A 22311-nucleotide genomic window follows, 5' to 3' on the forward strand; every position below is an offset into this window, starting at 1 on the left:
ACCTGGGGAATAGTTACAGGGGAGAGGAGGATTAATGAGCCAATTGTAAACTGGGGATTATTGGGTGACCGTGATTGTTTTGAGTGCCATGGGATCTTTAATGACCTCAAGAGAGTCAGGACACCCGCGTTTAACGTCCCATCCGAAAGACGGCACCCTACACAGGGCAGTGTCGCCAATCACTGCCCTGGGGGATTTGGGATATGTTTTTAATTAGACCAGAGGAAAGAGTGCCTCATACTGGCCTTCCAACACCACTTCTAGCAGCATCTGGTCTCCCATCCAGGAACAACCCTGCTTAGCTTCAGAAGCAAGCCAGCAGTGGTATGCAGGGTGGTATGCTGCTGACATAATTGAGTTTGAACATAATGGGCATGTAAGCGTAAATGTTACACACCATGAAACAAGGCAGCAGTTATGTGAATCTAGTGGTTAAAAAACCTATACGCAAGGCTAAACCGTGGGAGTTTAGTGTATTACCACGACATAAATGAGATTGACCTTGTTAGCCAAATGTAGTCATGGGGGTTAGGGAATCTAAATTAGCACATTTTTCGGTATTGAAGACAGACCCCTTACTGTCAAATGTAAAAAAAAAAAGTTTATTGAATAAAGGCAAAATAGGAATTTCTAATACAAACCACCACCCTTTTGATAAATATTACATTGATTATCATGACAACTCAATGACTACAGTCCTAGGATAAAAAAGGCTATTTCAGTTTTACCAGGCACCATCAAGTGAGTGCCCCCTTTTTGGACATTTGAAATGGAGAAAAATTTGCCAAACTATAGACATATTTGACCCCACTTAAGTATTTTTGTTGAAACCATTTAACTCACAAAGGACGTTACGATAATGGTATTGTTGAAACCTCTGAATCCTTATGTTATTCAAAGTCACCAAGTAAATAAAAAGCAAGCAAGTAACAAACAGTAAAACCATTACTAAATCATGTTAATGTTATCTGGCAATGTGTACTGTATGCCTGCACACCACTAAAAGTTGACATTATGTACAAATGTAATGATACTTGTACATCAAATATACAAAATGTTTACTTTAATAGGATAGTCTAATGATTTTAAAGTGAATATAGTGTTCAATTTACCCAAGGAGTGTAATGCATGCCTCTGGGTGTATTTAAACGCCATTAAAATATACCCCCTAAAGAGAATGCTTCATATTTTTAAGAGAACAATTGTATGGATAATGATTCTGATCCGTCATTGATTAAAGATAACATACTGCAAGCTAAAAAATAATACCTGCAACAAAAAAGCTTATATACCATAACAGAGTTCTCACTGAAAACCTCCAGTGTTCCTCCACTTCTGTTACCCAAATAAATGTATGTACAGAGATTTGAGTTGCTGAGTACATGTGTATCTGTATTAAACGCCAGGCTGCCAAAGTGCTGTTGCGTGCCAGTTTTCCCACACTCAGTCTCTCCTGAGGTTATTCAGTCTCTCCTCAAGGTCAGCATCTGCATCTGCCAGGGCTGGCTGGGGTTCAGCTTTCTTCCCACCTGCTACGGAGAGGCTACCACCCGTGGATGGCAGATCTAAATGAACAGGAAGGAAATCAAATCAATCAGTATTCATAGGAATCTTGATGAAGAGACATCCAGCTTTATCACTACTACAACATTTTACTGAATGCAGTTGTAAATTTGACTAACTGCAAGCGCAATAACTTGACTGTGTTCCTTACTTGAGAGTTCGTCAGAGAGATTGAGACCCAGCTCATCCAACACTTGGGACACAACAGCATCACTAAATAAAACAGTGAGAGAATTAGTGTTTCCATAGATTTACCAGCTAACATAAGTATGCCAAAAAATATGACAATCACAAATCACGATGTGATCAAATTGAGGTAGTACTGGCTTTGGTTTTGAGATTTAAATGATTTGGCCGGAGATTTGCGTCATGAACCCCCTACCTCTCTTCTTCATCATCCTCATCACCCATGGCATCGTCTATGGCATCATTCATCATCTCCTCCTTCATGTCCATGATCTCACTCTGTCGTTCAAACTCCATCATGATCTTCTGAATCTGTGGCAACTTCATCTGTGTAGGGGAAGTGAACATATGATGTAAGCCAATAGAATGTATTGGCAGAATTCACTGGTAACAAGAATGACTACAGACATTTTGGGTTATTAATAGTGTTTTACAGTTCTACTGGCAAGTTATCTTAAAAAGAATTGGATTGTGTTCAACAGGAATCAATCAAATGATACAATGAAACGATCACCTGTCTGTTCATGGTAGCCATTGCTTTGGTAACACCTTTCATTGCTTGTGCCATGCTGTTGTTTGACTTTAGAGTCTGGATCTTCAGGCTGACTGCTTGGATATTTGCCTTCATCATAATGAATTTCTTCACATAGTGTCTTGTACGAACCAAGTCCTTTGCCATGATCTTCACAGCATCCTGTAAATGGTAACAGAGGAGTGAGAATATATATATATTTTTTTAATCATCAAGACTTTTCACCTTCACAGCATCTTATCTTTGCCCTCCTTATTCTCTCACCATCTGTCCCTGTTTGGCCATTTTCTTAATGTCAGCTATGATTTTCTTCTCCTGCTGCTCCAGTCTTTGTCGCTCTCTGTCCAGATCTCTCATGGCCCGAGTCAGTGCCCTCTGGTTTTGCCTCAACATCTCCTCCGGGGTCTTCCTCTTCCCAAACAAGAACTCCATCTAAGAAACAAAAACAGGAAATACAAACAATCCAAATCTAACTCTCTCGTCAGTCATTATTACTTACAATGTGCCAGTTTTTTCCCTGAAGAGGAACACATTTTAGATATGTTTTATGCATACGTTTTGTTTGCACCTAAACAACTTCTTGTTTATAGCTAATGTAGATTATATACATTTACTGTAGCTAGATAGCTGGACCCTGATTTAACTGCTTTTTAACATTCAAGATTAAAGGACAATTCCTCCATTTTTCAACCTCATATTCATCACCTCTAGCACCATGCCAGTGTCTACATATGTGTAAATGGGCGGCAGGTAACCGAAAGGTTGCTGGATCGAATCCCCGAGTTGACAAAGTAAAAATCTGTCGTTCTGCACCTAAGCAAGGCAATTAACCCACTGTTCCCCGGTAGGCCGTCACTGTAAATAACAAATTGGTCTTAACTAACTTGCCTAGTTAACCTTTAATTAAATTAAACACATTTTAAAAATGGCCCGTTTTTATGATCTGCGGTTAAAAAAATAAGGCCTTAAATGCTTCTCTGTGACATGGTAGAATTAAGTGCTTTCAAGACAACTGGGAACTCAAAAACTATATACAAAAATATTAAGCAGGTCAAATCATGACGTCGGTGATTTTCAGGTCGTTAAGTGAAAGCTCTAATAAGATGCCCAAGTTTCCAACTTGGATGACCGTTCAAAACTATTTTTTCCCAGTAGGGAAATTCGATTTCTCCCTTGAGTTTCCACTTCTCTTGAACGCACTGAAGTCGGAGATTTCCGAGTTGTTTGAACGGGACATCTTTCAAGAGCTCCAACTTCCGACCTGAAGATGGCTGTGGTCATGATTTTACCTAGTTTCTAGCCATTGGGAGGATATTTTCTTGCTCCACATGTCACCACGAATCTCATTTGGTGCGTTTAATGCTGCGTTCAAAACAACTGGGAACTCGGGGAAAAAAACGAGCTCCGATTGGGAAAATATATTTGAACGGTTATCCAACTCCGGCCTCTTTCTAGAGCTCCGACTTTCTGACCTGAAGACCACTGACGTCATGATTTGACCTCATATCCGAGTTACCAGTTGTTTTGAACAGGGCAATAGTCTTTGAAAATAATGTTGTAACTTTCAATGTCAACTGCTAGAAGTTATTTATTTTTCCCAAGAGAAATGCGCCGTTTTCACATATGTAGACATTGTTATTCTGCAGTAGATAATGAAAATTAGGTTAAAGTTGTGAAATTGCGCTTTGAGGTTATTGATCGGAGTATAATTTAACTGGCATATAAATCGACGGATTACGTTAATCTGGTGAGTAAACGTTTAAACCAGAGTACTGTCTTTGTTTAAACTATAATGCTTGTTTCCTTGCTCGTTTAGTAGCTAGCAATCTAGCTAACATTAGCTGCTAGAAGCTAAGAAGTTGAGTCATAGTAACAAATTAAATGTGTTGGTCACATGCTTAGTTATTCCATGTTATCTTACCGTGTATGATGTCTTTCGTGTGGCTGTTTATGTCACGATAATGACAATTGCAAAGGAAAATACTGTTTGAGAGGTCTTCAAAGGTTTTAATTCGGGAATAGTCTACCTATTTGTTTTCTTTCACATACTTCCGCATAAAGATATCTCCACTTCTATCCCAGCAGGATGTGACGTAATAAAGATTTTTGAGTCATAAATGCTACTGGTTCGTTTGTTTTGAAGGGAGACTTTTTCCTTTTCTGTCCCGGTTAGGCGGTGTCCACTTAAGTCGTTAAATTACTAATATTCACTGCTGGGTAGTAAGTATAACACAAAATAAACACACTTGGTTGAGACAGTCAATAAACAGACTGGCAGTATTACCTCTTTATTGATATGTTTATTAATAATTTCGTGGCACGGTGTCTTGCAAATCGAGCGTACCAAGAAGTCATGGCGTTCATGTTCTTCGTGCGATAATCACAGACACAGACCAATGACTTTATTATATAACAATTTAGAGTGAATTCAATAGGTGGTAAATTAACGACTTAACGTTAAATCCATAAAGTGTAACGTTTGAAATACATTTGGTTTAACAAATCTGATAAAACAGACCCTGACATGTTTAGACCAACTATGTCCACCTGGTGGCAGCAAGGTACTTGCAGTGGTATCAATTTCCCAACTACCCAGATTGAAGAAGAGGACTCGCTGAAGCACACAATGCACTTCTGACAAGGGTAGTAATCGCCTAAATCTTAATATCCTATTTGTTTAAAAATATAGTAAGTCGTTGGAGAATCGTGCTATTTTGTGTGTATTTGAAGACTGTGGTCAGCGTAGATTTGGTTCGACCGGAAACGTCGGCAAATAACTTCCCCCTACACAGTGCATTATTGTGTGGGCCGCTGACGGAGTTGTTCTGCCAGGGGTTTGGTCGACACCCTTATCAATGGAACTCCAGATCGAGGCTTCAATAGGGCCTTGAATAATTTCGTCTTTAATGACTTATGCGAAAACAAATTGGTGTAGGAAGAGACACATCGATAACACACGGATGGTGGGTGGCCAAACAGTCGCCATATAACTTCAGTCTTGGTGTAAACAAAACCATTTTTGTGGATTAGTTAGGTCTTATACGATAATTCAACCATTCGTATCGGGGCCCATCGTCAGACTGGAAAATGTTAGCTTGCTTTACTCCCAGCTGCTGCATAGTAGTTACGGATTTTGTACTAATCAATATTTGACGGTTTTTAAAGAATGCGTTTTACTCAAGTAACGTTACCTACTCCGTGATAACTAGCTACATGTAGTTTGCAATACACATGCTAATTAGCTACCCAAGGTTAGCATAATAAAGCACTTAAACATGTATCTATGTAGCATTAGCCTAGCTAGCAGCTAACAAGTGGATATAATTCTCATGTATCGCTCAAGTTAGCTTAGCTACAAAAACAGTTAACTGTCTAGCTACTTAGTGTGGCTGCGCTAAATTAGTTGGATAAACAGTGATATGCTTTAAACTAGCAACACATATCCTACTAGTTATTTCCTGTGGCAGGTAGCTATCTATCGAGCTATTGTCCGTTTAGCTCGTTAGCTGTTAAGCTATCATTGGCTAATGAGCGATTTTAGCGAGCTCATTTGTCAGCTCTTGCCGAAATTTTAATTGGAACGAGATGGGTATACTTCACATTTCTGTATTACATCAGTAAACGTAACATTGCTATAAAACACACGTTTTGGGGGAAAAACGGCTAACTACGCAAGTTGGTTAGCTAGAGTTAGTGATTTTGTTTACATACGCATATTTGGTTTTTGTCTTGCCAGCTAGCTTTTGAGACTTTAGAATCAGCCATGTCTTGACAATAGCTTCCTGGGGTTACTCCTGCTGAACAGTAATAACAACAATTCTGGAAATAAAGATAGCATCTTCGTGCATTGACATGACAGTCATAGTTCGCCGAGAGAAAAGCACAGATGCCATCCTGTCCGCAAAAGACGCTAAATAATAGACTACTATTAACGCCATTTTAAACAGGGGCTCCGTTGTGGGCCTGTGTTGGTGTTTCTTTTTGGTCTAAGGAAAGTGCCACCGTGCCGGATTTTTCAAGTGCCTTCGGTCAGACTGGGACTGGTGCTGTTTTTTTGACATGGAAGGTCCGATTCGAAGTAGTGTGTTCAGACACAGCCGACGCTCCCGTTCTCAACGAGACAGAGAGCGGCGCAGGAGAAGAGTAGACCTCGCTGTGCAGCGGGCCACATCGCCCTCCTCGGGCTCGGAAAGGGAGCTTTGTGGATCAGGATCTGTACTAGGTCCTGGAGGTAAAGAATCTCGAACCAGCCCCAGACACAGGCCTCCTCGACGGAGGAAGCGAGTGTCGGTGTCCTGCGAGGAGGATGTCATCGATGGCTTCTCAATTGCCAGCTTCATCAGCATTGAGGCCCTGGAGGTAAGTCTGTTTTCACATAAGGAAATACAATCTTACCCTGAACACAATACTCAGATATGATAGACTTCAACCTCATGTAAATAACATTTGGTCCTGGAATAAATCAAACTAACACACATCAACAGTTTTTGGAAGCACACAATGGTCTCCACAGAGGTGGATTGTCCTCCCTTTATCTCTTTGTCTTTACTTGGTCACTAGTTAGGTTAACACCCCCTCCAGGTGTGAATCAGTTGTGCATTGAACTTCTTACAATTGAGGTAATTTACACTTTGAGCAATCCAATCAACAACCACAATGAAAGCCATTGGATACAATGATCTTCTCTAATGTGTCTTAACAACCTTAATTATTTGTGTACACCCTTCTGTGTACACTGGTCCTTCTGTAGCTCTAGAGCATAAATAGTGGGTTCGATCCCGGGACCACCCAAATGTATGCACACATGACTGTAAGTCGCTTTGGATAAAAGCGTCTGCTAAATGGCATATATTATTATATATTATTATTATTATTATTATATTCTATGTAAATACAAATAGCCTAGGTTATACTAAGGTTTAGGAATCTGCTTGACATTAGACCAACAATAACTAGTCTCGTTCTTCTCTTGAGTTTAAACCCCACACAATCCAGTATTTCAGGATACGTATTTGATATACACTATATATACTAAAGTATGTGGACACCCATTAAAATTAGTGGATTCAGCTATTTCTGCCACACCTGTTGCTGACAGGTGTATAAAATGGAGCACACAGCCATGCAATATCAGTTGCAACACTCACTACCGAGTTACAAACTGCCTCTGGAAGCAACGTCAGCACAAGAACTGTTTGTCAGCAGCTTCATGAAATGGGTTTCTATGGCCGAGCAGCTGCACACAACTAAGTTCACCATGAGCAATGCCAAGTGTCGGCTGGAGTGATGAATCACGTTTCGCCATCTGGCAGTCCGAAGGGACAAATCTGGGTTTGGCGGATGCCAGGAGAATGCTACCTACCCGAATGCGTAGTGCCAACTGTAAAGTTTGGTGGAGAAGGAATAATGGTCTGGGGCTGTTTTTCATGGTTTGGTCTAGGCTCCTTAGTTCCAGTGAAAGGGCATCTTGATTCTACAGCATGACATTCTAGATGAGTCTGTGCTTCCAACTTTGTGGCAACAGTTTGGGGAAGGCCATTTCCTGTTTCAGCATGACAATGACAGAGTGGACAAAAAGAGGTCCATACAGAAATGGTTTGTCGAGATCGGTGTGGGAGAAATTGAGTGTCCTGCACAGAGCCCTGACCTCAATCCCATCGAACACCTTTGGTATGAATTGGAATTCCAAACTGCGAGCCAGGCCTAATCACCCAACATCAGTGCCTGACCTCACTAATGTTCTTGTGGCTGAATGGAAGCAAGTCCCTGCAGCAATGTTCCAACATTGAGTAGAAAGCCTTCCCAGAAGAGTGGAGCCTGTTATAGCAGCATAGGGGGTTGGGGGCATATTAATGACCATGATTTTGGAATGAGATGTTTGATGAGCAGGTGTCCACATACTTTTGGTCATGTAGTGTAGCATGCTCTGGGGGCAGTTGAATGGCAGCAATCTAGTATCCATACTTTAGACAACCTTCAAAACTGAGTTGCTCAAACATGCAATATCATTGTAAACCATCTGAAATTGTGTCCGGGCAAGTCATCACTGACTATGCTATTCATTTCTCAGTCGAGGCTTCCTCGTTAGTTTTTTGGCCAATTAAATGTCGATGGCAAGAATGTCCTTGGTGGCTATCAAGACAAGACATGAGCTGCTTAAAACTTGTGCGAAATACTAGGAAGTCAATCAAATCGTTGTCATTGTTTCAGTAAACCTAACATGCTGACCACACCACTCACGTGCTTTGCAAAATAAGTGTACACATACATCAATCATTGCACCCACACTGTTTGTGCGCCTCAGCGAGCGTCTGCGTGGCCAGGCACTAAAATAGAAATGGTTTCTATTTGTGACGCTCAACGCGCTGCAAGTCCGTTCTCTCCCATCTCCACAATGGTTTTTAAGAGCATATACCCACGAGCCATCTCCTCATTGGTGTTTAGGAGCATATACCCACGTGGGTGATTTGAAAGATGAACTGACATCCTCACTCCAGTCGGTTGTAGTAATGCACTGTTAAGTTGGTTGCCAACCGCCATATAAAGTCCAAAGAAGTAAAAAAGAAGCCCAAGGAAGGTGACAAAACGTTTAACTAAATTCCTTTCTCATCTATGGATTAATTGTCAGAGTAGAGGACCTTGTGCATTTCAGATACAATAACAACCCAATGTTTATATACCAGAACAAATTAACAACAGCAAGCTAGCTAAGTTGCCATAAATGTTTAATGCTTTTCAACCTGTCCTCAAATTAATATAATTGGTTCAGTTTGTTTTGATATTTCAACCTGCGTATCCTGATCGTGTCTGGTGTGGGGGTACAAAATCAACATGCGCACGCAGGTGTCCGGTTTGATCAGCTTGTAACAGTTTTGTACCGCTTGTTTAACACTGCGATGTATCTTCTATCAAGATGGACTGCTCCATGAAGCCTAACCAACGTGCCGCCATGCTCATGGGGAGGGGGAGCAAGAGAAAGAGGGGCCCAAAGGAGAATGGCAGAGGGCTCGTCTCAGAGCCAGAGCCAGAGGAAGGGGCCCTACCCAGCTTCTCCCGCAGCTGTTGTAATAGGAATAGAAAGAAGAGAAGAAAGACAGAGGTTAAGGTAAGCAGCACACCGGCGGTATGGCTGCCATGCTATTGCGACCCATTTGTCTCTTGTTTTTGGGAACTAGCTGGCCTGTTCATCTCAAATATTCAGACTGAAGTGAATTCAAAACATTTAATGACCTACAGGGCTAGTAGGAGCACTGGCTGAGTAACACTTAATAGTGACAACTTATAGCAACGTGTCGGCCGAGCTTCAAATGGAACGATGGGGATGTATTAACTCCAGGTCAGACAGACATGAAGATTATTTCAAGTTGCTAAATACCCTGTCGATGGGGAAACTATATTTAGAGTATGACTGCTCTTTGACACTGGATTTTCAGGTGTTATGCATCCCAACCTAGGGAACGGTTAGCCTACACAGTATCATTTGGAAATTCAAGGGTGTTTAGTCCTGAAAAAGTCATAGTCAAAGAATGTGAAGGCAAGAATAGCAACTCAATAAAACCATCTGCAAAGTTGAAACCAAGGGACCTCCTCAAAACTACTAGGCTGGGAGTTGCAGAAGAAGTACAAATTGATTCTGGAAAGGCTTTGACGTCTGAACTATCTCAGGATACAGATCCTGCCTAACCTGTAATGTCCCACCTGCTCTGCCTAAGGCTTGGGCCAACATTTATGTTGAAGGTGAATACCATATATTTTACATATTAACTATTATATATTTTTTTAGGTTGGGAGCATCCTCTTCTTGGAGACTGGCTACATCGTAAGTTTCTTTATACTTCTATTGATACAGTACTTAAGCTGTCCATAGGATACAGCTGCGTTTTTCAAATGTTGTGGAACATCTAAATGTAGCAATTAAAAAAAAATGTTTTATTTTAGTGTGACACAGAGAGCGAGTCAGCAGATAAGGTAAGGTACTGCTTGAATCAAACCACACAAAATGAAGATTCATTTTTGGAGTTGCACTATTGTTCCTGCCTATTGTTAGGTTTAGATTTACCTACTGTGTTTTTCCTCTCATCCCCCTAGGCCTCTGACAATGACATGGAGCCAATGTTCACTGTCAGTACCAGGAAAGGTAAAATGCTGTTCTCTCATTCCCATAGCTGTATGCCTTTGCTTTATAAATATGCTCTTGTCATTTGGTGACTTGTTTTCAGTGTGCACTCATTGATTTATTTTTTTATTCAGTTTTGTCATTTTCTTTTTTCAGAGGGGGGTTGCAGGTACAAAAACAATCAAATGAATGCATACAAAGAACCCATGCCACCTCCCCGCATCCTCTACTCCCACCCAGAAACCATGCCTCCTCCCCGCATCCTCTACTCCCACCCAGAAACCATGCCTCCTCCCCGCATCCTCTACTCCCACCCAGAAACCATGCCTCCTCCCCGCATCCTCTACTCCCACCCAGAAACCATGCCTCCTCCCGCATCCTCTACTCCCACCCAGAAACCATGCCACCTCCCCGCATCCTCTACTCCCACCCAGAAACCATGCCTCCTCCCCGCATCCTCTACTCCCACCCAGAAACCATGCCACCTCCCCGCATCCTCTACTCCCACCCAGAAACCATGCCTCCTCCCCGCATCCTCTACTCCCACCCAGAACCCATGCCACCTCCCACCCCCATGCATCCTCTACTCCCACCCAGAAACCATGCCACCTCCCCGCATCCTCTACTCCCACCCAGAAACCATGCCACCTCCCCGCATCCTCTACTCCCACCCAGAAACCATGCCACCTCCCCGCATCCTCTACTCCCACCCAGAACCCATGCCACCTCCCCGCATCCTCTACTCCCACCCAGAACCCATGCCACCTCCCCGCATCCTCTACTCCCACCCAGAAACCATGCCTCCTCCCCGCATCCTCTACTCCCACCCAGAACCCATGCCACCTCCCCGCATCCTCTACTCCCACCCAGAAACCATGCCTCCTCCCCGCATCCTCTACTCCCACCCAGAAACCATGCCACCTCCCCGCATCCTCTACTCCCACCCAGAAACCATGCCTCCTCCCCGCATCCTCTACTCCCACCCAGAAACCATGCCACCTCCCCGCATCCTCTACTCCCACCCAGAAACCATGCCACCTCCCCGCATCCTCTACTCCCACCCAGAAACCATGCCTCCCACCCCTTACCAATCCACCCAAAAACCAGGATTGCTTATTTCTCCACCTATACATCCCCCGTTTCTCCACTTATATTCCCTTCCCCCGTACCACCGCTTCCCTGTGGGCCTGAAACAAAGAAAGTAACAATAGTCTATATAAATATATATAATTGGTTTGAAGGTTGGGCTTTAGCTGAGATTGTTCTTTAGAGTGAAGTATATTTGCCCAGGCCTGAATTGTTCCTTGACTATTATCATTCATTCTCACTAATGATAATTCTGTTTTAACTTCTAATAGTAACTGTGTTCACAGGTTAAATGGGAGGGAGTGATGTGGTTTCCATCTGAGCCAACATCTTATTTTTTGCGGCAGTGCTGCCTGCTAGCAGTATTCTTCTCTGATTGAGAGATTCAAGAAACTGTCATTGTTATGTAACGTAATAGATGGAGGCATTGAATATTTGAATTCATGCATTTTGTCAAGTTCTTCCATATTCTAAGGGTAGTTCAGATTCAATTAGATCTGTGGACCATACTCTTTTTTTTAATGACTAGCTCAGAATATTATTGTTCCAAAAAGGTGTTTATATATTCTAGCAATCAGTCTTTTCGAGAGCCCAGAGAATTTATTTATAAATTCCATTATTGGATGTTTCGGTAGGTGGGTTTCCGAAGGGACTCCATTGGCCAGCATAGCTGACCTAAATTGTAAATATTGAAAAAAGGAGTTGCCTGGTAATGTGTGTGTATCTTTCAAATGGAATCTTCTCAAACATTACTGTCCATGATATCGGTAAGGGTACTGATTCCACATGAGGACCATTGGGGTGAAACAAAGTATGCACTCATTTGAAATTATGCAATGTTTTTTTTCTCGCCCTTTAGTTATGGAGCCTATCCCTGTGAGCGTTGCCTCTTCTATGGGCAAAGGCTGCCCTCTACTACCACTACCAGGCCGCTGTGGCCTCTCGCGGCTGGCGGTCACCCCACGTGTCTCTGGCCTGGAGCGCAGCCAGGAGAGGAGCCTGGAGCCACCTTACCCCGAGCCCCTGTCTACCTCCTTCTCCTGCCTGCCGTCCCTCTCCCCGGCCACGGTCACACGGCCCGGCCAGCTCAACGGCGGCAGCAGCAACGGCCTTCACCACCACCCCCACCACGACCCCAGCCCGCCGCGCTCCAAACACAAGCCCTTCCTCACCTTCCCCGGGCGACACCCATCCATCTACAGCATGGGCATCAACAACAGGTCAGTCACTGGTACTACCAGGTCTGCCTAGCAGTTTGCACTATTACTTCGGAGGTAAAAACAACTACTTCCACTACCACAACTTTTTGGACAGCTGAAGCAAACACGCATTTTCTAGCTTTTTTTTTTTTTGTCTAAACTTGTTTTCACTCTCCTTAGGAACGGTACCTCAGTCAAACCCCAGTCCTCTTCTGCTGCTTCTGCTGCTTCTTCATTGTCGTCTATGCGACCCCCAACTCCCTCTACCGGTTTATCGATGTCCCTCATGAGAGGTCCAGGGTCGTCAGGATCTCTACGCCCCCCTTCACGTTCCGGCTCCCTGTTCACCTCCTCCCCTGGGCTTCCCCCTCCACCTCCTCTCCTCACGTCCCACTCAGGAGCAGGTAGTGTACAGTTGGCACCAATGTGTAGTGCTATTTTTTTCACCCCACAGCCTGTCAGATCGTCAACCATAATTGCAAATGTTTGGGCTTTATTTACCAATCAGGGCTGCTCTTAGCTTCATATGGGTACATGGACAGTCTAATGTTACAGTGTAGCAAAATTAGTTCTATGTTTCTGATTTAATAATAACTTAATTCTGATCTGTCTGTTCCCTCACTGCAGAACAAGACCTGCTGCGCCAGGGCCTGAACTCTCACTTCCTGGCTTCACAGGACCGCGAGGGCCGCCGCAGCGTCCCTGGGGCTGAGAGTAACGGTGGCGGGCCAGGCCGCTCTACTCCCGGAGGTCCGTCGGGGGCCAGCTCCAGTTCGGGCTCCTCAGGCCGTTCCTCCCAGGCCAGCGTCCAGCCACTGGCCTTCCAATTCCACCAGCACAACCACCAGCACCAGCACACACATACACACCAACACTTCACCCCCTTCCTGCACCCCAACACCTCCGCACCACCGCCTCAGCACCTGGTAAGAGATGACATGCTTCCCTTCTCACATTGGGTTTCATTGAGCAGCTTCTGCCTTGAAATGCCAGTGTTGGCATGTAACTTAACACTTTTTGTATTCATCTTTTAGTTTGAGAAGTATGGCAAGATGGAGGGGCTCTATAGAAACACTGTGAGTTTGTTTACATGCTCCAGAATTGGTGTGTTTATACATTTGTGGTGGATGTTGAGATGAACGTGGTAGGGGTCTGAGGAGTGTCGTTTTAACCAGTCTCTCTGTGTATGTGTGGCTGGTGTAGTTCTTCCCACAGTACCCTGCTCCCTCAGCGCCAGGCATCCAGCCTGTGCTTCCTCCCACTGGGCCCTTCAGCTCTTTGCAAGGAGCCTTCCAGCCTAAGGTGAGTGGAGCTTTCGCTACATTTCCCTGAGAGATTGTCCTTTTACAAGTCAATGGATTATATGTTGTTGTCTAGATGAAGAACCATTTGCTGTGTTTTGATACAGCCTCTTGCCCCCCAGAGAACGAGTCCTGAGATGACCGCTCGACTGGGGGGTGTGCCTCACCACCTGCAGCCCAAAGACCCCAGGGTAAGATGCTCCGTATAACTATGACATTATAGAATATATCATGGCAATGGTTACAATGGAAGCTTGTAGTATAGGATTGAGTTGCTAGACGATACGCGTGAGTATAAAGGCATTATGTGCGAAGACATGGGCCTAGTAGTCAATGCAGGAAAAAGTGGACAACAATTAGCAAACAGTTGGATAGAGGGTCCAGTGCAGTCAAATTAACAGTCCAATGCAGTCAAATTATTTTCCTGTGTTTTATATATATTTCCACACCGAGGTTGGAACGATTTCATTAAATTATTATAATACACTAAAAGAGCAAGAGCTGTTTGAAAAAGCCGCCTGAAATTTCTGCCTGTTTGGGTTGAATGGCATTTTAGCCTTTCATGATGACATCACCGTGCGGTAAATTAGTTAATAGAGCAATAAGAATGAGTTCCAAACTTCTGCCAATGACAGCTAATGATCTGTTTTCTCACTCAGACCACTCCCAGACAGCCATAGCAAAATTCTTGCTCGAGGAATTGCTCTTTGCTAAGAAGCTACTTGTTTCTTTTTGACCATTGTTTTCAATTAAAATCACAGCAAGGTACTTAATTGTTACCCAGCAATGATTTGATATTGTTATAATACCGGCTGCATTGGGCCTTTAACAAACATGGTTTTACTACTCCTTTTTTAATTAATTTTTTATAGCTAACTGATCCATTTGGGACATTGTTGAAAGTCAGTAATGTAAGAAAAGTCGGCTGCTTTATCAGCCCTTGAATACATTTTTAAAAAGTGTTATGACACTGTCACTGTTCTGTTGGTGTTCCTACTAACTCTTGGTCAGATTCAAAACTATTCGACTAAACGCCCTTGCACACCAAGTCTGACTTCTTCTCTGACTTTTGGCACACCTACTATGAAACTCTGCAACTTTCCGTCATTACTCATTTTGGAATCAGAAGAATTCTGATATTTGTAACTTTTTTTTTTGTCTAGGAAAAAGAAACTGGCCTATAATTTGTTTATTAATGCTGTTTGCCTTACTGAACTACTTCTTCCACCATACTCACGTTCATGCTATGCCAGACAAACATTTCATACGGCAGACATTAACACCATTGCATCTGACTCTGTGCAAAGGCCTTAAGTCTTAATGCAAGCTAAACAGGATCACAGTCAATCATGTGTTTTTGAATACACAGAAACCAGGGAAGTGGTGTGCAATGCATGTACGTGTGGCATGGATGATTCTGAGCCATCAGAAGAAGGTGAAGGTAATGACTTGTGAAACATTTCACACTTTTTAAAATGTTTATTATTTGACTTCATTCGGATCCAGTCTGTATTAGAAAGTTTTTTGGGGAAATTCGACCACTCAAAAATTCTTATCAGATGTCAATATAAAAAAATCGTAACAATATTGGTTTAGTTGTCCATGTTTATTGAAAAAGCTATTTGCAATTGCTGATCTGTAAACAATATTCTAATCTGCTCTTATTTATATGTATTATCTGTAAATAGTTCTCTAAAGTTTTCTGGCTCATACTGCCCACCGACTTGTTTTCTTTCTTTGATTACCTGCCATTTAGGGGCCTACCTTCCACTGCCCTCATCTTACTTGAAAAATGCTATGGCCATTGCATTGACTAACCACCACTCCCCTCTTTCTCAGCTGATGCAGGCAGATCCTCACAAGTTGGACTTCCGTAACGAGCTGCTGGCTCGTCTTCCAGGGGCCGGGGGTCTGGGCCCTCTGGGGCCCCTCGGAGGTGGCCTTCCATCTGCCCACGACCTGAACCGACCTGCCAGTCTCTTCACAGCTGCTGGTGGGTGCTTTTGTTGTCTTGCCAGATATGTTTGAAGAAAAGGGGCAGTATTTGTTTGCACCATAGAGAGAGAGCTATGGGCTGTTCAAAAACCACAGGAAAAGAGAAAATATTCCCTGGCATTGAAAATAGTTAGTAAATTGTTTATAGTTTTTATTATGAATAGTGGATTTATCAAATTTGACATCTGATATGTGCAATGTTTAAAGGTCATGAACACAGTCAATCATGTTCTTCATGAAATGGGATGATATTTGAAGGAAACCAGTATAATAACCGACGTGTGAAAAATGACTGTTGCTTCTACATTGATAAAGTTACGGGTTCGCTCCCCCATGTCAAACACTTTGAATCGTTATTTAAGGGACATCACCTGAACTCTCATTTTAATACACCAATGGTAACATGATATTCACGTACCTAGTTTAAGTAAGTACCGCCTTGTAACCAACATCGGAGAAGGCGTGTTTGCGGAGGGACTTGGTTTATATACCTCGATAACTACTCTACTGGTGCAAATGTAATTAAAAGTTTACCCTATTCATTGATGGCAAAGATACTTGTGTTTCCCCTTTCATCTATGTCTGGTGTTAGCTACTTACTGGCTAGCTAGGTCTTCAGATAGCATTGAACAAAAGGAGGGGGTTGTTAAAAATGCAGACGCAGTTGTCAACACATCCATCAGTGCTGCTGAGAAATGCGTCACAAGAGACATGCCAAACGGGAGATGTATATTTTTTGTTATGATAGAATTGATGCAATTTCACTGAGTTGCTTTCTGTGTCACCAAATTCGCTTGAGAGGATTTTACTGCAACATTTCTCACTGCATCCAAGTTGCTTGGCATGGGCGTTTCAAAGAGCTGTCAGTCAAGGCGAGCTCATGAATATAAGCTCCTCGCCCACTCAGCCTGTCTTTTCAAACTTCTTGGTTAGATATGAGAGAGAAAGTACTTTTCAGAATGACTGAGGACCCTTTTTAAAGTATTATGTAGAGGTGTGCATATTATTTGACATTTTGGTGTGTGCCCCCTTTTCCCTCAGGTGGAGTCAATCCATCATCTCCTTTCATCCCACCATCAACGCCCCACTCCTCTTTCCTCACCCCAACTGCACACTTAGGTAAGAGACTGCTTCAAAGGTCGCATCTGTGCCACTTGCACCCTTGGTAAACAATTCTTATTTTGATACTGTCTCAAGAAACTGCTTTGTTTAGCATATTCACAGGTCTCTGATACACTGTATTAGCCTAGATAATCAATTTAAGCATAGTGACTTTAGAACATGCGACTAAAGTAGATTGTGCTCCAGTGAGTCTGAACACTAATAGTGAGTATTGCCAGGGGTTTGATGCTGTAAGGTTTGTGTCCGCTTCAGTCCTGATGTTTATATGCGCATGTGTTGCAGACCCTTACGGCCGCTCACCTCCGTTTGCACCTCTCGGAGCCCTGGGCTCTGGTGCCTTCGGGGGACTGGGCAGCCCTACGCTGGGTGAGTCACCATTTCTCTTCCTCAAAAAGGAACAATCATTTGTCCTTAATCCTTGGATAATAATTTGTACTGTCTACTGAAATCACTAACATTAATCCAACGTCTTTCCGTCTCTAGCTAACAGCTCAGTGTTTGGCCACAAGGAGCCACCTGTGGTCGGGAGCTTACCCAACCCTCATGACCCATGGAACCGGCTGCACAGTGGGCCTCCCCCATTCGCCGGCCCCAGCTGGGCCAAGGGGAGTGAGAAGAGGGATGAGCGGGACCAGGGGAAGGACATGGAGAGGAGAGAGATTATTCACATCAAAGACGAGAAAGACCGGTGAGAGACAACGGCCTCACTCAAACATATTTCATCAACCTAGTTCCTAAATATGTTGTTTGAACTTATCTTTCTATAGTAGTTTTCTGTCTGATTCAGTTCACGTTACTCAACACATTTTTAATGCTGTTTTTGATTTGAGTGCTTAATTGGTATATCTCTCCCCGCAACCACTTATCAATCAACTTCGATCCTCTTTTTCAGAGACAATATGCTATATGGTCGTCAACCTGTGCGGATGTCTCCGGTCTCCCCCGGCCCTCAAGCTCCAGCAGCATCGCAGCAGCACCCCTGTCTCCCACATCAACGGACATGGGGGCCCCCTTGGAGGACCCAGCGGTCTCACTGAGGATCTGACACGCAGCCACAGCAGGGACCGAGACGGGGACAAGCGACCGCTCTCCTCCAGGCCACCTCCACCCGGCCCTTCGTCCTTAGCAGCTGCAGCAGACAGAGACAGGCCTCGCTCCTCTTCTTCCTCCGTGCTGACGACTCCCCCACCCTCGGGACCCGGTGCCCCCTCGCCTTTGGATCTGTACCCCCGTCAGCAGCCCCCAGCGCAGCACGGACTACATAATGAACTCCCCCACTCCTCACAAAGAGAGGGAGGCCCCCCTGCCTTATCCTCAGCCACAGTCACCTCTCTGTCCCAGGGCAAGAAGCCTGACCGAACCACCACCCCGTTGCCCAAGCCTCCACCCCTCTTCCCCCCGGTCAAGGTCAAGGAGGAGCGGAAGGAAGAACAGGAGCCCGTGCCAATCTCCCTGCCGCCTTCCCTGCCCCCCCAGCCACAACTACGATCGGCCCAACAGCCGCCCTCACCACCACCGCTCCGCCACCCCTTCTTCTCGCTCTCTGACTCCCACACCCAGCTTGCCCCTGCCTCCTCCCACCCCGCACAACCCTCACCATCACCTCTCCATCCTGGAGCGCTCCCGAGCACAGGCCGCCATTGAGGCCTACCTAGGGAGCACACAAGGGGCTGGCGGGATAGTAGTGGGTCCAGGGGGAGAGAGGTTCTCCACCCATCCTCACGGCCTGCCCCAGGGGCATGGCCAGCACCCCCACAGCTTCCCATGGGACCCATGGAGGGAGCTGGCCGCCCAACAGCAGCAGCAGCAACGCCGGGAGGCCATGGCTCTGCGTTCAGACCCCCACCTGGCGCTGCGCTCCGACCCCCACCTGGCCCGCCTGCTCCAGAACCAGCACGCTCAGCGCTTCTTGGAGGCCGAGAGGGCGGCTGCCATGGCAGCAGCGGTGGCTGCAAACAACCCTCACCACCACCCTCCTACCTCCTCCGCCTCCTCGGCCCGCCAGGAGTTTGGCCTGATGGCCCACAACTTTGACCGCCCTCCCCAGCTGGGTCCCCAAGGTGGCGGGCTCATGGATGAGCAGCAGCGTGCCCAGATCCTGAGGGAAGACTTTGAAAGGGCACGCTACTTTGGGATGCATTCTCACCCGCACCTCTCGGGTTCCCACCTGCCACCGGGTTCTCACTCTGCCCATCTGGAGCAGCTGCACGCTGGGATGCTCTCCCACTCACACCTCCACCAGCCTGGAGTTTCCACCCACTCGTCCCACCACCCCGGCCTTTACTCGCGCCTGGGGCCTCTACACACGCACCACGTGCCCAATGGCATCCTGACCAAGACCCCTGCTGGCCTGGTGGGGGCACTGTCCGTAGGAGCACCCCCTCCGCTCATTCCATCTGTGACCAGCAGGTCTTCCACCCCGACCCGCAGACTGGGTGGGCCCGGGGACTTGGCCATGTACTCTCACAAAGACAGCGAGTCCAGATAGTACAGGGACACACCGGAGGAGTCAAAGGGAAACGTCAGGATTACTTTGCTGCTCTCACTCTGCTTCCTGAAACACACAACTCACTAAGGCTGTAAGACCAGAGATGGGCAACTCCAGTCCTCGGGGGCTGGAGTGGTGTCACACTTTTTCCCCCATCCCTGGGCAAACTCAACTGATTCAAATGAATTTGATTATAAACTGAAGATCATGATTAGTTGATAATTAAGTCCGGTATGTTAGCTGGGGCAAAGGTGTGACACCAATCAGGCCCCTGATGTCTAGAGTTGCCCATCTCTGATCTCGACCAATGAGCCCCCCAAAGGGTGTTGCTGGGTTTGAAGATAGGGAAGAGATATGAGGAGACTTGTATGGGGGCGACAGCACATTCACAATGGTTCAATCAGTGCAATTTTAAGGTACATGGTTTCTGTGCTTCCTAGTGTTTTATTATTTTAAGGTTCTTTGTCCATATGATGTATACAATAATGGTAGCTGTACAAAGAGGCAGAGAGAAGGCTTTCCCAATTGAAGATGATCAGGTTTCAAGCAAGCTTTTTCAGGTGTGATAAGATGAGCTCTGAGAGATGTGCACATTTTGTACACATTAATCGTTCATCCTTCTCTTGTTCCAACTCATGGGGATATATAAATCACTTTGCATAAATAAAACATTGGGATGTTTTCTGGATGAGCAAAATAATTATGGTAGCACAGTATAATTCTCTTTTTTTTTGTCCTCTGTAATTGTGAAAAGACTAGATTATTGATGAAACTTTTGAAGATTCTAAATCTATAAAGAACCGTATGCTTCTGTACCTCTTCTCCTCACCACTCCTCTGTGATCTAAGATCCTTGGCTCCACCTCTTGTATTTAATAGAAAGAAAGACTGATGTATACTGTGCCGACACGGTGGACAATATTTCTCTTCTGACTTGACATATGAGCAGGACCCTAATATAGTAGTCTAGTGAAATTGCCTTTGTAATTATTATTGTTAACATTTTATCTTCTATAATGATAATAAATATATTCACTGTTATTTGTCATTGTTTCAGGTATCACTAATGCACTCCCCTTTCAGTAACAATTTCAAGTTGTTCCACATCAGGCAGTAACAGTTTGACAGAAAAAGGAAATGCTTGTAAACGTGAGTAAGACAACCATAACAACCTCTGGCTTCTTCGTGGATCAGATCTTTGAATATATGATGAATACACTGAGGGAGGTTTGTGTTGGTGTCACATCACATTTTGGACTATGAATGCCTGCCGGCAAGTCATTTTCACGTTGATGCTCCATGTTGATGCTCCATGAACAAAGATAATTTATATACATGGAAGAATGGGACAGGAGGCTTTAAAAAAGAATCGGTACACAGGACTGGACTATGGGTATACTGAGAGAAGGAAAAGACATTTGGGTCGATTTTATTTTAATAAGACCATTTTATACCTTTCAAACCCCTTCCCCTATAGTCCACAAAGATGAATTATTAAAATAACTGTTGGTTACTTGATTGTGGGTCTTTTATTTGATTTGGTTGTCTTGGTGTCTTAATAGATGTCAGAGTTCAGAAACTGCAAAGGGATGACTGAGCACATCTTTATGTACTCTGACATTTTTGTGCACCTTTTGTGCTTTCCAGAATTTAGGTTTATTTGAAGAGCGCATACAGCGTGGAGCTCCAACGCCGACCTTGGAGAGCAGGATTTTGTTCCAGCCCAGCACTAACACCTTCAGTAGAGAATGGTAGGCAAGCACCTAGTCCAATTTCAGCATCCTGACCCATCTGTACAATTGTAAATGGCTAAAGTGTTTTGTGACCACCAAGCAAGTAATGGTAATTCATATTCCTTGTCAAATAGATTCTTTATTTGACAATTGTGATTTGCTTATTGTCATATTCAAAGCCCTGTTATGATTTAAAATTAAAGCTTTTATCTACCAGTATCTAGTAATGCATGCTATTTCGATTTGTAAGGTTTATAAGGTTACTTATTTTGCATTGAGTCCATTTGGGTTTGTAGAAACCACAAATACATTACAGAAAGGTGTAGGGGAATTGGGTACTTTTCTATGGAAATAGAATAAACATTTGCAATAACCAGATAAATGAATGAAACCCTAGTGGAGTACATTGGATGAAAATAATATAAAATCCAACCAGAGAATAGTAACAAAACACGAACCCCTAAATTATCATGGGATTTGCTAGAATTTCAACTAAAGCAATCCACGCACTGTCTTCCAACTACTTCTCCCAAAAATTGCAGTGGCGTGCCTGGCAACTTCTCGCGAGATAATACTTCTTCACGTTGTCAGCAGCCGTTCTCCACCATTTCGCTGCGTCTAAAGTCTCCTCCCCGCAAATGCTAGATTCGGCGAGCCGAACCCGCTCTCTTTCGGTCCGTATTTTAACTTCTTCCCACGGACCTAGTCGTACCTCGTTGGGTACCGAGAGACAGTTTGGAATACTATCATCACGGATTGAGTAAGATTTTATCCGGATGACGACTCCTTCAATAAGAATTTAGTAAAAGAAAACAGCTCGGAAATTTCAGGTAGGTGGGAACTTAAGATGGCGGCCATGAGAAGGGGGGGGGGGGCTATGGAGGAAGTAGTGGGGGGACACTAAGGGGGGCTTGTTCGCGGCGGAACACAGGATTCCGCTACTTCTGACAATCTATGAAATTGAGAATTACCGAAGTTATTGTATGCATGC

At 44.3% G+C, this 22311-nt stretch overlaps 3 protein-coding genes across 5 annotated transcripts in view; 2 read left to right on the forward strand and 1 right to left on the reverse strand.

The window, feature by feature from the left end:
- Positions 1-581: 581 nt before the first annotated feature.
- LOC124048277 (charged multivesicular body protein 2a-like) lies at positions 582-4363 on the reverse strand. The gene is made up of 6 exons (XM_046368897.1): positions 4203-4363; positions 2546-2713; positions 2264-2443; positions 1946-2076; positions 1715-1776; positions 582-1565 (listed from the first exon to the last, which is right to left on the reverse strand). The coding sequence occupies exons 2-6, from the start codon at positions 2711-2713 to the stop codon at positions 1444-1446; spliced, it is 663 nt and encodes a 220-aa protein (XP_046224853.1). The 5' UTR covers positions 4203-4363; the 3' UTR covers positions 582-1443.
- A 74-nt stretch (positions 4364-4437) lies between these two features.
- fbrs (fibrosin) lies at positions 4438-21100 on the forward strand. Its single transcript, XM_046368896.1, is given in 19 exon segments — positions 4438-6640; positions 9195-9386; positions 10065-10100; positions 10220-10249; positions 10370-10418; positions 12343-12703; positions 12863-13086; positions 13310-13608; positions 13717-13758; positions 13886-13984; positions 14106-14174; positions 15353-15424; positions 15823-15976; positions 17020-17097; positions 17383-17466; positions 17584-17788; positions 17993-18035; positions 18037-18561; positions 18563-21100. Coding segments are annotated over 19 exon segments (3888 nt in total). The 5' UTR covers positions 4438-6340; the 3' UTR covers positions 19589-21100.
- An 824-nt stretch (positions 21101-21924) lies between these two features.
- The window catches only part of LOC124048278 (helicase SRCAP-like), a 28378-nt gene continuing 27991 nt past the window's right edge, over positions 21925-22311 (forward strand). For all 3 annotated transcript variants that reach the window (XM_046368898.1, XM_046368900.1, XM_046368901.1), the window contains exon 1: positions 21925-22150. The gene's annotated coding sequence lies outside the window, so the exon portion shown is untranslated. The remainder of the gene's footprint in view (positions 22151-22311) is intronic.

The sequence above is a fragment of the Oncorhynchus gorbuscha genome, linkage group LG11 (genome assembly GCF_021184085.1).
Source record: "Oncorhynchus gorbuscha isolate QuinsamMale2020 ecotype Even-year linkage group LG11, OgorEven_v1.0, whole genome shotgun sequence".
In the NCBI taxonomy this organism is placed as follows: domain Eukaryota; kingdom Metazoa; phylum Chordata; class Actinopteri; order Salmoniformes; family Salmonidae; genus Oncorhynchus; species Oncorhynchus gorbuscha.

Coding starts and splice junctions, on each gene's coding strand:
- LOC124048277 (XM_046368897.1), bottom strand. CDS start 2,713: ATGGAGTTCTTGTTTGGGAAGAGGAAGACCCCGGAGGAGATGTTGAGG. Junction 2,444..2,545: donor TGGCCAAACAGGGACAGATG/GTGAGAGAATAA, acceptor TACCATTTACAG/GATGCTGTGAAGATCATGGC. Junction 1,777..1,945: donor GAGGATGATGAAGAAGAGAG/GTAGGGGGTTCA, acceptor TGTTTTATTTAG/TGATGCTGTTGTGTCCCAAG.